General features: G+C 41.6%; 2 protein-coding genes across 8 annotated transcripts in view; one reads left to right on the forward strand and one right to left on the reverse strand.

Annotated features, from left to right (window-relative positions):
- Positions 1-5,923, forward strand: part of tnip1 (TNFAIP3 interacting protein 1) — a 25,319-nt gene extending 19,396 nt beyond the window's left edge. For 4 of the 6 annotated variants that reach the window (XM_086023453.1, XM_086023452.1, XM_086023457.1 and 1 more), the window contains 8 exons: positions 1-34; positions 111-239; positions 542-664; positions 757-882; positions 979-1,062; positions 1,413-1,628; positions 2,472-2,559; positions 4,460-5,923. The exon at positions 1-34 is cut by the window's left edge and continues 98 nt beyond it. In XM_086023453.1, coding sequence (XP_085879579.1) covers positions 1-34; positions 111-239; positions 542-664; positions 757-882; positions 979-1,062; positions 1,413-1,628; positions 2,472-2,559; positions 4,460-4,587 — 928 coding nt within the window. In that variant the 3' untranslated portion in view covers positions 4,588-5,923. The remainder of the gene's footprint in view (positions 35-110; positions 240-541; positions 665-756; positions 883-978; positions 1,063-1,412; positions 1,629-2,471; positions 2,560-4,459) is intronic. The other 2 variants (XM_086023454.1, XM_086023455.1) reach the window with 2 other exon arrangements.
- Positions 5,924-7,759: 1,836 nt separating this feature from the next.
- gpx3 (glutathione peroxidase 3) lies at positions 7,760-11,221 on the reverse strand. 2 transcript variants are annotated; one of them, XM_086020089.1, is made up of 5 exons: positions 11,055-11,221; positions 9,942-10,092; positions 9,729-9,846; positions 9,277-9,376; positions 7,760-8,251 (listed from the first exon to the last, which is right to left on the reverse strand). In XM_086020089.1, the coding sequence occupies exons 1-5, from the start codon at positions 11,148-11,150 to the stop codon at positions 8,030-8,032; spliced, it is 687 nt and encodes a 228-aa protein (XP_085876215.1). In that variant the 5' UTR covers positions 11,151-11,221; the 3' UTR covers positions 7,760-8,029. The 2 variants fall into 2 exon arrangements, with proteins under 2 accessions (XP_085876215.1, XP_085876205.1); XM_086020079.1 differs by having other exon boundaries at positions 9,975-10,092; positions 11,055-11,181.
- Positions 11,222-11,448: the final 227 nt, after the last annotated feature.

Genomic DNA, 11,448 nt, shown 5'->3' on the forward strand with positions numbered 1-11,448 from the left:
GCTGCTGGCAAAGTCCAAGATTGAAAACGTGCAGGTGAACACATTTGAGTTGAAAAGGGGAACGCAAGTCTAAGGCCACCCAGTGTGAAAATGCCGGGGCTGTTTTTCAGGGTGAGAAGGAGTGTCTCAACACTGAGACGACCGAGTTGAAGCAGAAAGTTCGCTACCTGCAGGACCAGCTGTTGCCCCTCAGCAAACAGCGAGAGTACCAGGAGAAGGAAATCCAACGTCTCAACAGGGTCAGTCAAAGTCCACGACCTTTATAGGTTTGCAATTTAGGGCTGAATGATTTTTAAAAATTTTCCAATGAATCCCTCAATATTGTGATTACGTTTTAATTTGTGATTTTTTTTTTTTTTTTTTTTTCATGGTCCTCTTCCTATGTATTTTTACCAAATCCAAGCAATTAATAAATCTATTACAATAATATCAGATTCTACATAAATGTTTTGAAAATTTGTATTCACTACATTGTGATGTCAATTTGAATTTCAATTTCCATTTTTAAAATGGAAAAAAAAAACCTTTCCTCTTTTTCCAGGCTTTAGAAGATGCCTTAAATTTACATGCCCCTTCATCCTCCCAACAACAACCTGGCCAGGATGCTGCCAATAACCTGAAGAAGCAGGAACTACTCACCCAAATAGCTGTTCTAAAAGAACAGGTCAGACAAAAAACATGCATCTAAAAATGAAATATTGCTGCAATCGTGTGTTCATCTCCTCATCTGCTATGCGTCATTTCTGATTAAACCAGGTGAAAATCTTTGAAGAAGACTTCCGGAAGGAACGCAGTGACAGGGAGCGAATGAATGAGGAAAAAGAAGACCTGAGGCGGCAGGTGGAGCGACTGCAGATTCAGATTACGAATTTGACCAATCAGGTGAGCAACCCGATGAGGAAATTGCGGATTAGGATCGCAGGGACACATCTCGCTGAGTTGAACGCCTGAGTTTGCGCTTCCTGTGTTGTCCTCCAGCTGCATCAGGCGCAGAGCGAGTGTCAGCGAGAACACACCGAGCGATGCAAGCTCGAGAGACTGCAGATGCAGCATCACAAGCAGGTAGCGTGCAAGAAAGCCCCCCCCCCCCCCCCCCCCCCCACGTGAGAGCGCGTCGGTGTGTGAAAGAGTTTGCATTTGATGGCTGATGGAGTATGTCAGGCCAATTCCAAAGCCCCAATTGTTCACTGCATGATTTTATGCTTACACACTAGCGCCCTCTTGTGACCAGTGGAAGTCACTGCTATTAAGTGTACCGGGTCGAGACAGGAGCCTGACTCCACTTCTCATGTTTGTCAGTGCATCCGGGCATCAGCAATGGGCCACGGCATCACCGGGCCACGTCTGTGCTCGCTCAGTTTAGCATCCATGCACTGACTGGGGATCACATGTGCACTTGTGATCCCTCGTAGGGGCAGCAGCAGGAAAGACGTACCTCAGACCCCACGTCAGGCTCAGTGAACGGCCCGCTGAGCCCCCCCTACTGTGGTCCCTTTGTGCAGGTGGGACCGCAGGGCCTTGAGGGCTGGCCCGTACACTTCCATCCCCGGATGCCCAATGCAGCAGGCGCCACGGCCGCAGCCGCCACAGCTCCGCCCCCCATACGAGACTTCCAGCCTGTTACCCCGGTAAGGGTCCTCAAAGGGTCCCCATGTCTGTCTCGCTGACAGAACCGGGCTCTCTCTTCTGCCTCTATGCCCGTTTTATGTTGCGAGGAACACGTGAATGTTGGAATTAGGTCTTCCACCTAATTAATATGGTTCTACAGACTTCTTTTACGGCCTACCTAGACCAATCCGACGCTTACCCCCTGTGGCGTCGAGCCAACTGTCGGCACGTCGCGCTGGAAAAATACACCGCAACAACAGACAGCGACGCTGACCATTAAAGTACCTTCTGCGCATGCGCGAGATGTAATACCGTTCCATACCATCGGCGGCGATAGTCACTATTTCTCATGGTTAGAAAAAGTCAACCGGAAAGCTATTGGCCGGGGGCGGACTATAAAAACGTAAACAATGCATTCCGCTATATTATTCACTCATGATGAACTCCCACACAAAGCAAACCCTCACGCTCTTGACACAGTATCATGCAAAACTTAAAATTGTCAACCCTCGCTCTTGTAAATGTAAGAAGGTTAAGGCAGCAAAGGCATGCTCACTGTTTATCCGCATTTGTCACTTCCCGTTCGTGCTCCGTGCGCTGATTCGCTAGCTAACAGCCAATCAGAGTGACCAAATGTCGATTCAACATGCTGAAAACACCCACCAGACGCTTCCTGACGGGTGCGAAGTGACGACAGTGTTCGCTACATCAGATGGCGCAATCAGATGCCCCGACGTTTACCAACGTCCGACATCGGATTGGTATATCTAGGCCTTTGTTACCTTATGACTTTGGGCTTTCTGATTGCGGTGAATAGCGTTGATATATTCAGTAGCTGTAATGATCATGTTTTTGTCTTTCAGGGTTTTCCGTGGCAGTCGTCGTCATTTCTACAGCCACGAGGAGTGAGAGCGGTGGGGGAAAGTTCACGACCGGCGCCAGATAATGCAGGTAAACAGTGAAGCACGGCTACAACTGACTATTTCAAAAATTTATTAACCCTTCGATATTTTTGGCAATCAATGAATCAGATTTAAAAAAAAAAAAAAAAAAATTTTAAGACTGTAAATTCATTATGATTCAGTTACGGGTTTGGTACGTCAGAAAATGGCTAAACATGTTTATTATTGTTTTACAAAGTAAAAGCAGATGTTTATGACTTATTTTGATTAAATGCAAATATATTAAGTCTGCTTTTATGGGGGGGCACGGTAATCTGAGAATATTTACTGCTGAGAGGCTCAAATTCCAAGGATTGGGCCAATTTTTAAATAAGGTCTCTAAACAATTGTCGATCAAAATTATTAATTACTTTGATAATCAATTAGTCGATTAATCAACTAACCATTGCACCTCTTCTGTAGAGCTTGACATCCACTCTTCGTCAACGGCGTACTACATGGCAAATGAAAACTTCAACCATGTATGGCTTTTTGAGGCTCCACATAAAATACGTCGTATTGTATCACTTTAATTACACCATGAGGCCATAGCATGATTGTCAAAGAAGAATTTTGAGAGGTTGCCTCGCTTCTATTCACTGACCGTACTCGGCCCAACGTACATCGCTCACATGCATTTTGGGGACAGAGACCGCAAGCGTTGCCATTTCATTCCCAGGTACATATGAAACTATAAATATAGTTAAGTATTGCTATAAAACAATGTATGTAGTGTATTCGTATGACCTGGCAGCGGAACGACAGCCGGCTGGATCTCGCTAACATAATTCCCAGAAATGCATCCTGTGCAACAGCGATTCTAATTTTGAATCACCATAAAACTAGTGGCTGACTCAGGATTACTATTTGCCAAGTCCCGAACACTGTGCGAGAGTTCATTCAGGTTCAGCAGCATCGCTCTGTGTGCGGCGATTTTTAAATACTCAAACATTTGCACTTGCAGAAAAGAACAGCAGGAGCCACAAAACCCTTTTAAGTCACTGGTCACAATTTTAACCTCTCATGTTGTAGTTTTAATTAACTATTACAAACACGTGTCGGCTAATTCAGCTGTTGTTTATGCTCTGCAAAGTAGAGATTTTAGCCTCACCCACATTGGCACTCTCTACAATACAGTAGGATGAGCCATTTTGTGTAAAAACAGAATTTAAAAACAAGTTTATTTATATCGCGCTTAATCACAGAAATGTCTCAAAGGGCTTCACATGCCCACAGTTGACAAATATTGACATCCGCTGATCTTAACCCCCAGGAGGGCAAGAGAAAGCTCAGAAGAAAAAAAAAAACATCTGGGGAAAAATGAGAAGCCTTGAGAAGGGACCACAGATGGGGGAATCCCCATTACAGGATGACTAGGCTGCAATGGATACCGAGTGGGAAACATTTAACATGTATTATTAACACCAAAACGTTTTTGTCCTTCTGCCATGAAGGGGCAGCAGTAACTAGAATCACTGCACGGCTGACCCCGGCTTAAGGTGAATGGTTAATGAAAGCATCGAATCGTTTTTTTGACGTCAGAAGCTGAAAAACCGCTAATTATACAAATTGAAACACATTCGCTTCTGTAGTCATTCCAAAGCTGCTTGAATGCCAGTGAGTCACCATAGCGGCTTTGGTGCTGACGTCTGTCTGGAGGTGGGTCCGCTCCTTGTGCATTATAGACCTTCCTCCACCACTGTTAGGACTATTAAAAGTATTAAAATACTTTTCTAATGCCTTCACAGTGTAATTAGCTGTAACCCAGCGGTAGTCATTAGCCCATTGGAAGTCGTCTATTGTTTTTATTGCCATGATGCCACACAGTTGTAATGTTTTATACAAAAGTAGCAAGGTGTGGGGAAATGCACAGATGGTTTTTGACATATGTTTTTTATGTTTACCTGCAGATCAGTCCACGCCGGCAGCGGCAGCGGCGGCGGCAGCAGGAGCAGGAGCAGGAGCAGCAGCAGGAGGAGGAGGAGGAGGAGGATTTGGAAAAAGGGAGCGACAGAATATAGAATCCGGAAAGCACTAAAGTGTCACCACCGAATGGAAATTGGGTCGTAGCATGAAATGAGTTTGTTTTGATTTGAAAAGGTGTGATTTGATCTATAATTTTCCTACTGAAATGTAGATATCCTATTGTAATGTTGTTTATACTTGCGTTTTATAAGGCTATTTGTGGAACACTTCGCTATTCTGAATATAAACATGAACTATATAGATTTTTTTTTTATGATGAACTGAAATCTTTTGTTAAATCGGTAGGATACTTAACACTCCCTTTTTTTTTTTTTCAGAAAATCAAACTTTTTACGTTGTAATCTGCAACAGCTTGATTTAGCAACTTGTAGAGTTACAGCAAGCCGTTCCCCGTATGAGCAAAATTATTCTCATTCCAACAATGGATGCCAACGTAGGTGAATTCAATTACTGAATTTACAAAGTAAATGTTAATTGACTTGAGAAGACTTCCGCAAGTACGTTGATGTGATAGAAACGTCCCATATGTGTAACTGGTCAAAATGTGGTTGTTGCATACAAACATTTGGGGGGTGGGAGGGGTGGACAGGGGTGGAGGGTATTTTGACGTATCATACCAAAAACATATTTGTGATTGATAATTTATTTATAACCTGCTGTTTTGATAGTTGCATTGACTAAGTGTGAATCATTGTCTTTTAGTAATGCTGCTCAATGTTGTCAGTGTATTCCCGATATATTGTAGCTATTGACATTTGTGTCAGACACAACACATACACAAGCCTTTCTTTTCACCATGACGATGGACCTAATCTCATTAAACAACACTTCTATGACTTTATTTGACCACCTATCTTATCTCATGCACACTTCTTTTTTTTTAGCATTGTGCAGTATCCAACAGTTACGCAGTCTTCTAATAGCTGTTAATTTACTAATTAGTACAGATACAAGTTGTCACAGCAGGGGAAATCTGGGTTCATCTTTGACCCCTGCCTTGCTGTAACACAGAGTCAATAGCCCTGATGTGATGCGCACGAGGCAACTTAAACAATTTTTTTTTTTAACTCATTCAGTCTCAAATTCACACCAATGTCTGAATCGAATATTCACTAGGTATCGTATCGAATGTTATGAGGTAGTCAGATGAAGGGCTTCAAAAATTGTGCAGAATCTGAGATCAAGCATTTTTAACTGAGTTATTAGGTTACCAAGAACCGAATCGGATTGGTGGGAAGTGAAGGGAGACGTGCACTTTTGAAACTATTCTTTTATTACTGGCGGTTGTACTTCTTGGTTTGCAGCCCTTTTTCTGTTTTGCTGTAGGCAAAAGCACATGTGAGACCTTTTGTATTTGACTGGCTTAATAAATCTATTCTAAATGTTTACTTTGTATGATTCATACTGAAATTATTTACACCCGCGCCCCATTTTCAGCCTTCAAGAAGAAGCGACTGCATGTTAGCAGTAGCACTACCTGCTTGACAGGTTTATGCTTCATTGCTATTTAAGTAACGCACACAAATCTTAATCTTAGACTGATGAGTTCTGTGCACAAGTTACCTTTCTACGAGTCACTGATGGTGTAGTGGTACACACGCCTGAGTTGTGTGCGGGCAGCGTGGGATCGGTTTCCCGCTCAGTGACGGTGTCTGTGTGTACCCTGCGACTGGCTGGCGACCAGTTCAGGGTGTAGTCTGCCCTTCGCCCGTTGTCAGCTAGGATAGGCTCCAGCACCTCCCCGCGACCCTGTACAGGATAAGCAGTTCGGAAGATGACAAGTTATCTTTCTAGATCTGAAGATTAAAATAAAGATCTCCATGATACAATCTATAGGAAACCTACCGATCCCAGTTAGATTTTGAGGGCGGACAGTTGCCACCCCCATGGTTGTTAGTAAAAAAACCAAAAACATTTCTTTCTTACAGTCAGTTCCAGCCACTAGGAGGATTTGCGATGACGACACCCATTTTGACAATCGTGTAAAAGATATGGGACATAGATTTAAAAGTAGAGGATACAAAGAAGAAATAATTTCTACATCTTATCAGAGAGCCATGAGTCAAACTCGAAATGATTTACTGATTCCAAAACAAAAGAAGATCCAATCAAGTATATTTCATAACACCTTACACATCTGAGGCTAATCAAACAAAATTGGAGTATCCTCTCAAGTGATAGCCTACTTAGAGCAGCGCTCTGAGCGCTGCTTCATCACACTTGCACCTGTGCAAGGGCCCCTCCCCTTCTTGCAAAAACACAAGTTATTATATTTAGGGGTGTCCAATTTCTGCATTAATTGCGATCAATTAATTACAGTCACAGTTAAAGTGTCATTTTTTAAATCGCATTAATCTCATTTTTAATCCATCTTGACTGTTTCTGTATGATGAGATCCATTTTGATGCGTGGGGCTTGTGCTTGAGTTGTTGGGGGTGTGCAAAACAATGGTCAATGTCACACGCTGAAGTGTACACTGTCATTGTGTTTGGCATAACCCGATAGGCTCCTATTGTAGGTGGGAGTGCAATCGTGAGTCACGACTCACCTGTTTTCTGAAGCTGAGCCATGATTAGTCGTTATATGAGCCTTGAGTAACTTTGATGTCATCTTCAGTCGACAGAAGTGATAAAATGGCCACCCCCTGAGTTAGCTAAAAATGGGTGAATTTCTCATATTCTACAAACTCAATATTAATCCGAATGCCATGTTTAAGACTGCATAGAACAGATTCTGGAAAAAGTGTTTTGGTTAACTTTCCCTTTAAATTCCTGGGTACAAGTTGACCTTAAATGCCCTTCAAATGTATTTCTAATAATTTTTTTTAAAACAGGAAATGGCTCATTTCAACAGATTTTACTCGAGTAAATATCTGTTTCAAAACTTCATTAAAAAAATTGTAGTTGAAAAATGTAATTAATCGCGATCAATTATGGAAATTTTTGTGATTAATTAGTTTAAAAAATGTCATTGCTAGACAGCACTACTAACAAATCCCTAAAAACTAACTGAATTTAAAAAACGTCAAAATGAAATAAAAACTAAATGTGAAAAATCCAAAACTAAAGTATTACAATCCTGGTATGGACTGAAATGGCCCAGTACAGGTAAAAGCTCCCTCACCCCTGTTATGTGTGCGCTATTAATTTCAAGATAGAAACATGACATCATTCCCACATCCCTCACACATGATCTGCATTCCAGTAAAAGATTGCAAACAAGTGTGCAGTTGTCATTGATTTATTAGAAGCAGTTGACATTGAATCTGTAAATGCCAGCAGGTCCAAGTTTGTGAAGATAAACATGATGTTGTGGGATAGCAAGACAGCTTGAATGCACCGAAAAGCTGGCCTTGAATCTCAGACTCCAAACAGGTTCCACAGACATTCTGTTTTCAAACCTCTTCTTCATTTAGCATGCTAGCTTCACAAGCTATAGAAACTGCTAGATTTACATCTACTTGAATACATCTGGCAACTGTTTGACTTGGCAATCTAGTTGAAAACCTCCTCTGTGTAACGCTGGAGTAGGTATTTGCGAATATCAGCTCGCACCTCGGAAACACTGACAGCCGGGTGCCATCTCATCACGGCTTTTCCATCCGGGCCCACCAGGAACTTTTCAAAGTTCCACTTGATGTCGCTGACTTTCAACGGATCCCAGAATAGTCTGTTGGTGGGGTTGCCAAAGTTGTCTGAGACCGGAGGACAGGAACTCTGTTGAGAGGCCGAGGTCACAAACAGATAGGTGAGGAACGAAACCAAGAATTGAGTACACGGTTCCCCATCAGATCTAGAAATCTTAGAGAAAAATCATCCAGCAATTGTCTGGAAGTATACTTCAGCAAATAGCCACAATATTAAGTGTACCATGTTTCTGCAACATTCTGAACTACAACTCTGGAGATGATGTAACAACAATGTACACAACACTAAATGGATCAATGTCTTGGGATGAACTACAGCAGTTTGTTTTCTGCTCGTGAATGTTTAGTCGGAATCGCCGACGGAACCCCGTTTAAAATTAGAGGCGGACCGGCCTATATATGGCTATTTTTTCCCCCCCTGGAAAAAAAAGCGAATGATGGACGACGGAAGGGTGCCCACGCTGCTGACGGATGAGGGACGCTCATTTTGTAGTAAAATTCCCAGCTCTGGCGGCTTATATATTGTTTGTTCATTTTTAAAAAAATTTTTTTAATAGAGTGGATGCAGCTAATATAAAGGTGCGGCTTATAGTCCAGAAAATACGGTAAGTAAATTGAGACCAAAAAAAAAGTAATCATGACTTCAGTATGCAGTACAAGAATATACATTTTGTCACATTTCTGTTTAGTGTTATGCTGTGATTTTTTTCTTATGTAAAATATGTGCCTTGGCTCAATAAAGGCTGAGATACTAAAATACTAACAAGTGAATTGAGGTATTCCTGGTTGATTTCAAGTGTTTGCTGGTTTGTACTGATATTTGACTGAATGGATTGTACTTTTGCATTAAACTAGGAGGCAAATTCACTGCATATATGTATTGAGAGGAGATCTGGCGGTATTTGATATGGAGTATTAGTGAGTTTATCAACCAGATCAAATAGAGCGCGCGTGTTGAGGTTCTTACTAATGATTTCAGAAAAATGTTGTCTACCATTTACTAACTCTCTGTTAAATTTACAAATACATTGTTTGTACAGGTGTCATGAGCAACACTGATCTGGAGTACATTTTGAGCAAGCTGCAAAAACCTACCTTGAGGAAGGTGTAAACCCCTTGCTCGTCTTTCCCATTCACATCACCTTTCTCAAACAACAGGAAGTTTGGAACAAAGTTGTTGCCGGGTCTGACATGCCTGGAATTCAGACGGGGAATCTTATCAGAGGTCAGTCTTTCAACACTTCATGACCTGCACCTTGGAAGCTGGCCCGAATTCCCTCCTTGCTACAGTCCAGTGCAGAAGCTGTGTGCTGCCTATAAGATGACTGACAGAATATGAGATGGGAATTCTCCAGCCAAAGGGCACTACAAGAATGACTGATTGTGAGAAGCAGATTAAATAAAGCCTTGCTGACTGACAAGATTTAGAGTTATTGCAAATTCCTCTAGCAGGTTCGAGATTAAATTCAAACAGCGCACTTAGAGCTTCCCTTAGCAAAATGTTCAACCTTAGAGCAAAAAATAAGTATAATTGGACTATTTCTTACTTTAAACCTGGCAGGATATCACGGTTATTCCCTGGTTCCTGTTTCCCAAATTGATTGCAAGGGAAGCCAAGAATAGTGAGTCCGTGAATATTCATCTCCTCCAGAAGTGCATTCAGCTCTGCATAAGACAAAAGGTACATTTCACAGACTTAAATATATATCATCCTTCATATCTTCTATGCTTATATTTCATTCGTGTGTGTGGTCACTTACCCACGTACTGAGGGGTGTAACCTCAGTACGTGGCCACGTTGACAAAGAGGACAGTCTTTCCTGCGAAGTGACTGAAGTTAACAGCGCGGCTGCCATTCAGAGGCTTGGCCTGGTATTTGTAGATGGTACCATCTGCGGGTGGGTTGCACCACTGGGGGTAACACACACGTTAAATTCTGATTGATGAAGGATGTGAGGGGATCAGAATAATTCTGTGCAGAAAGTCATGCACATACAATTAATGACAAAATACTGAATCCGATTTGCACAGCACTTTTCTGAAAACTCAGATGTTTACAAGACAAGTCAAAGTGTTAAGTTAACAACTCTTATTGAAGTAAATAAACTGTCTTTCATAATAATTCATGGTTTGTTTGCCTTTATTTTAGCATAGCCAAACCTACGAGACCAAAACCTTTATGTACAATAAATGTAATACACGTTAATTTATTGGTTGGGATACTTAAAAAGATGCATGGGAAAAGGACCTTGAAAAAAAAAAACATCTCATTAAATCGTAATCGCAATATTGAATGGGGGAAATGGCAATTATATTTTTCAGAATCTTTCAGCCCTACCAAGGACGTTTGTTAATTGAGATGTGTTTGCATAAATGCAAATTCATAGCCCTTATATTGTTATGTTTGGAACTATTTCCTTAGTATCTGGCTTGATTTCCTACAGGCTCCCTGTCCATGAGCACAGTGCCATCAGCCCCTAATTTGTCAATCAAACTGATTAGCTAACTAACTAACTAGCTGACTGGTACTTGCCACTTTTATCTATGTATGCTTAACTACTTCCCTTTGAAATCAAGTGGCCTAAAACCTGCCAAGGAAAAAGTAATTCTGTTTAACTAAATCGCTAGCCACCAGTCGATACATTTTGGTTTTATTTGTGAAGTTTTATTATGATTAGACCAACACACACACATTATTTCAATGTCAATCATTGCACACCGGGTTACAAAAAAAAGCCACTTGACACTTCTAATTATCACGACGTACATCCTTTAATTCGTAGTGGAAATTCGCCAAAACTACAAGTCCAACCAGTCGACCCTATGCTGTTAGGAGTCCTACTGAGACTAATGTATTTATTCGCAGTAGCTACCTGAGTGAGCGGGGCTCCTTCGGCGTTGCAAAGCCGCAGTGGACTAAGCAGTAGCAACAGCAGTAACGGAGACGGCAGCTTCCACATCGCGTCCATCTGCACTCTGGGGAAATGTCTGCGTTTTGCTCTGCGGTTAGGAAGGCGAGAGAGGCAGAGACGTAACAGATGGTTGGCATGAGGACGCCCTTCAATGACGTCATTGACTATACAAGGCCGTGCAAATACTGTATATCAATTATTTGTATTACGCTACAATTATTACTAAACGTATACACCATACAATACCATGCTATAAACTTTTTTTTCATTTGTAAGATTAGATTTACATTTCCTTCTCATTGCTGCACTAATAAACAAAGTACAGCAACACAAAAAAAGTTACGGACTTTGAGGA

The sequence above is a fragment of the Filicampus tigris genome, chromosome 2 (assembly GCF_054856515.1).
Source record: "Filicampus tigris isolate MCC_2025a chromosome 2, RoL_Ftig_1.0, whole genome shotgun sequence".
NCBI lineage: Eukaryota > Metazoa > Chordata > Actinopteri > Syngnathiformes > Syngnathidae > Filicampus > Filicampus tigris.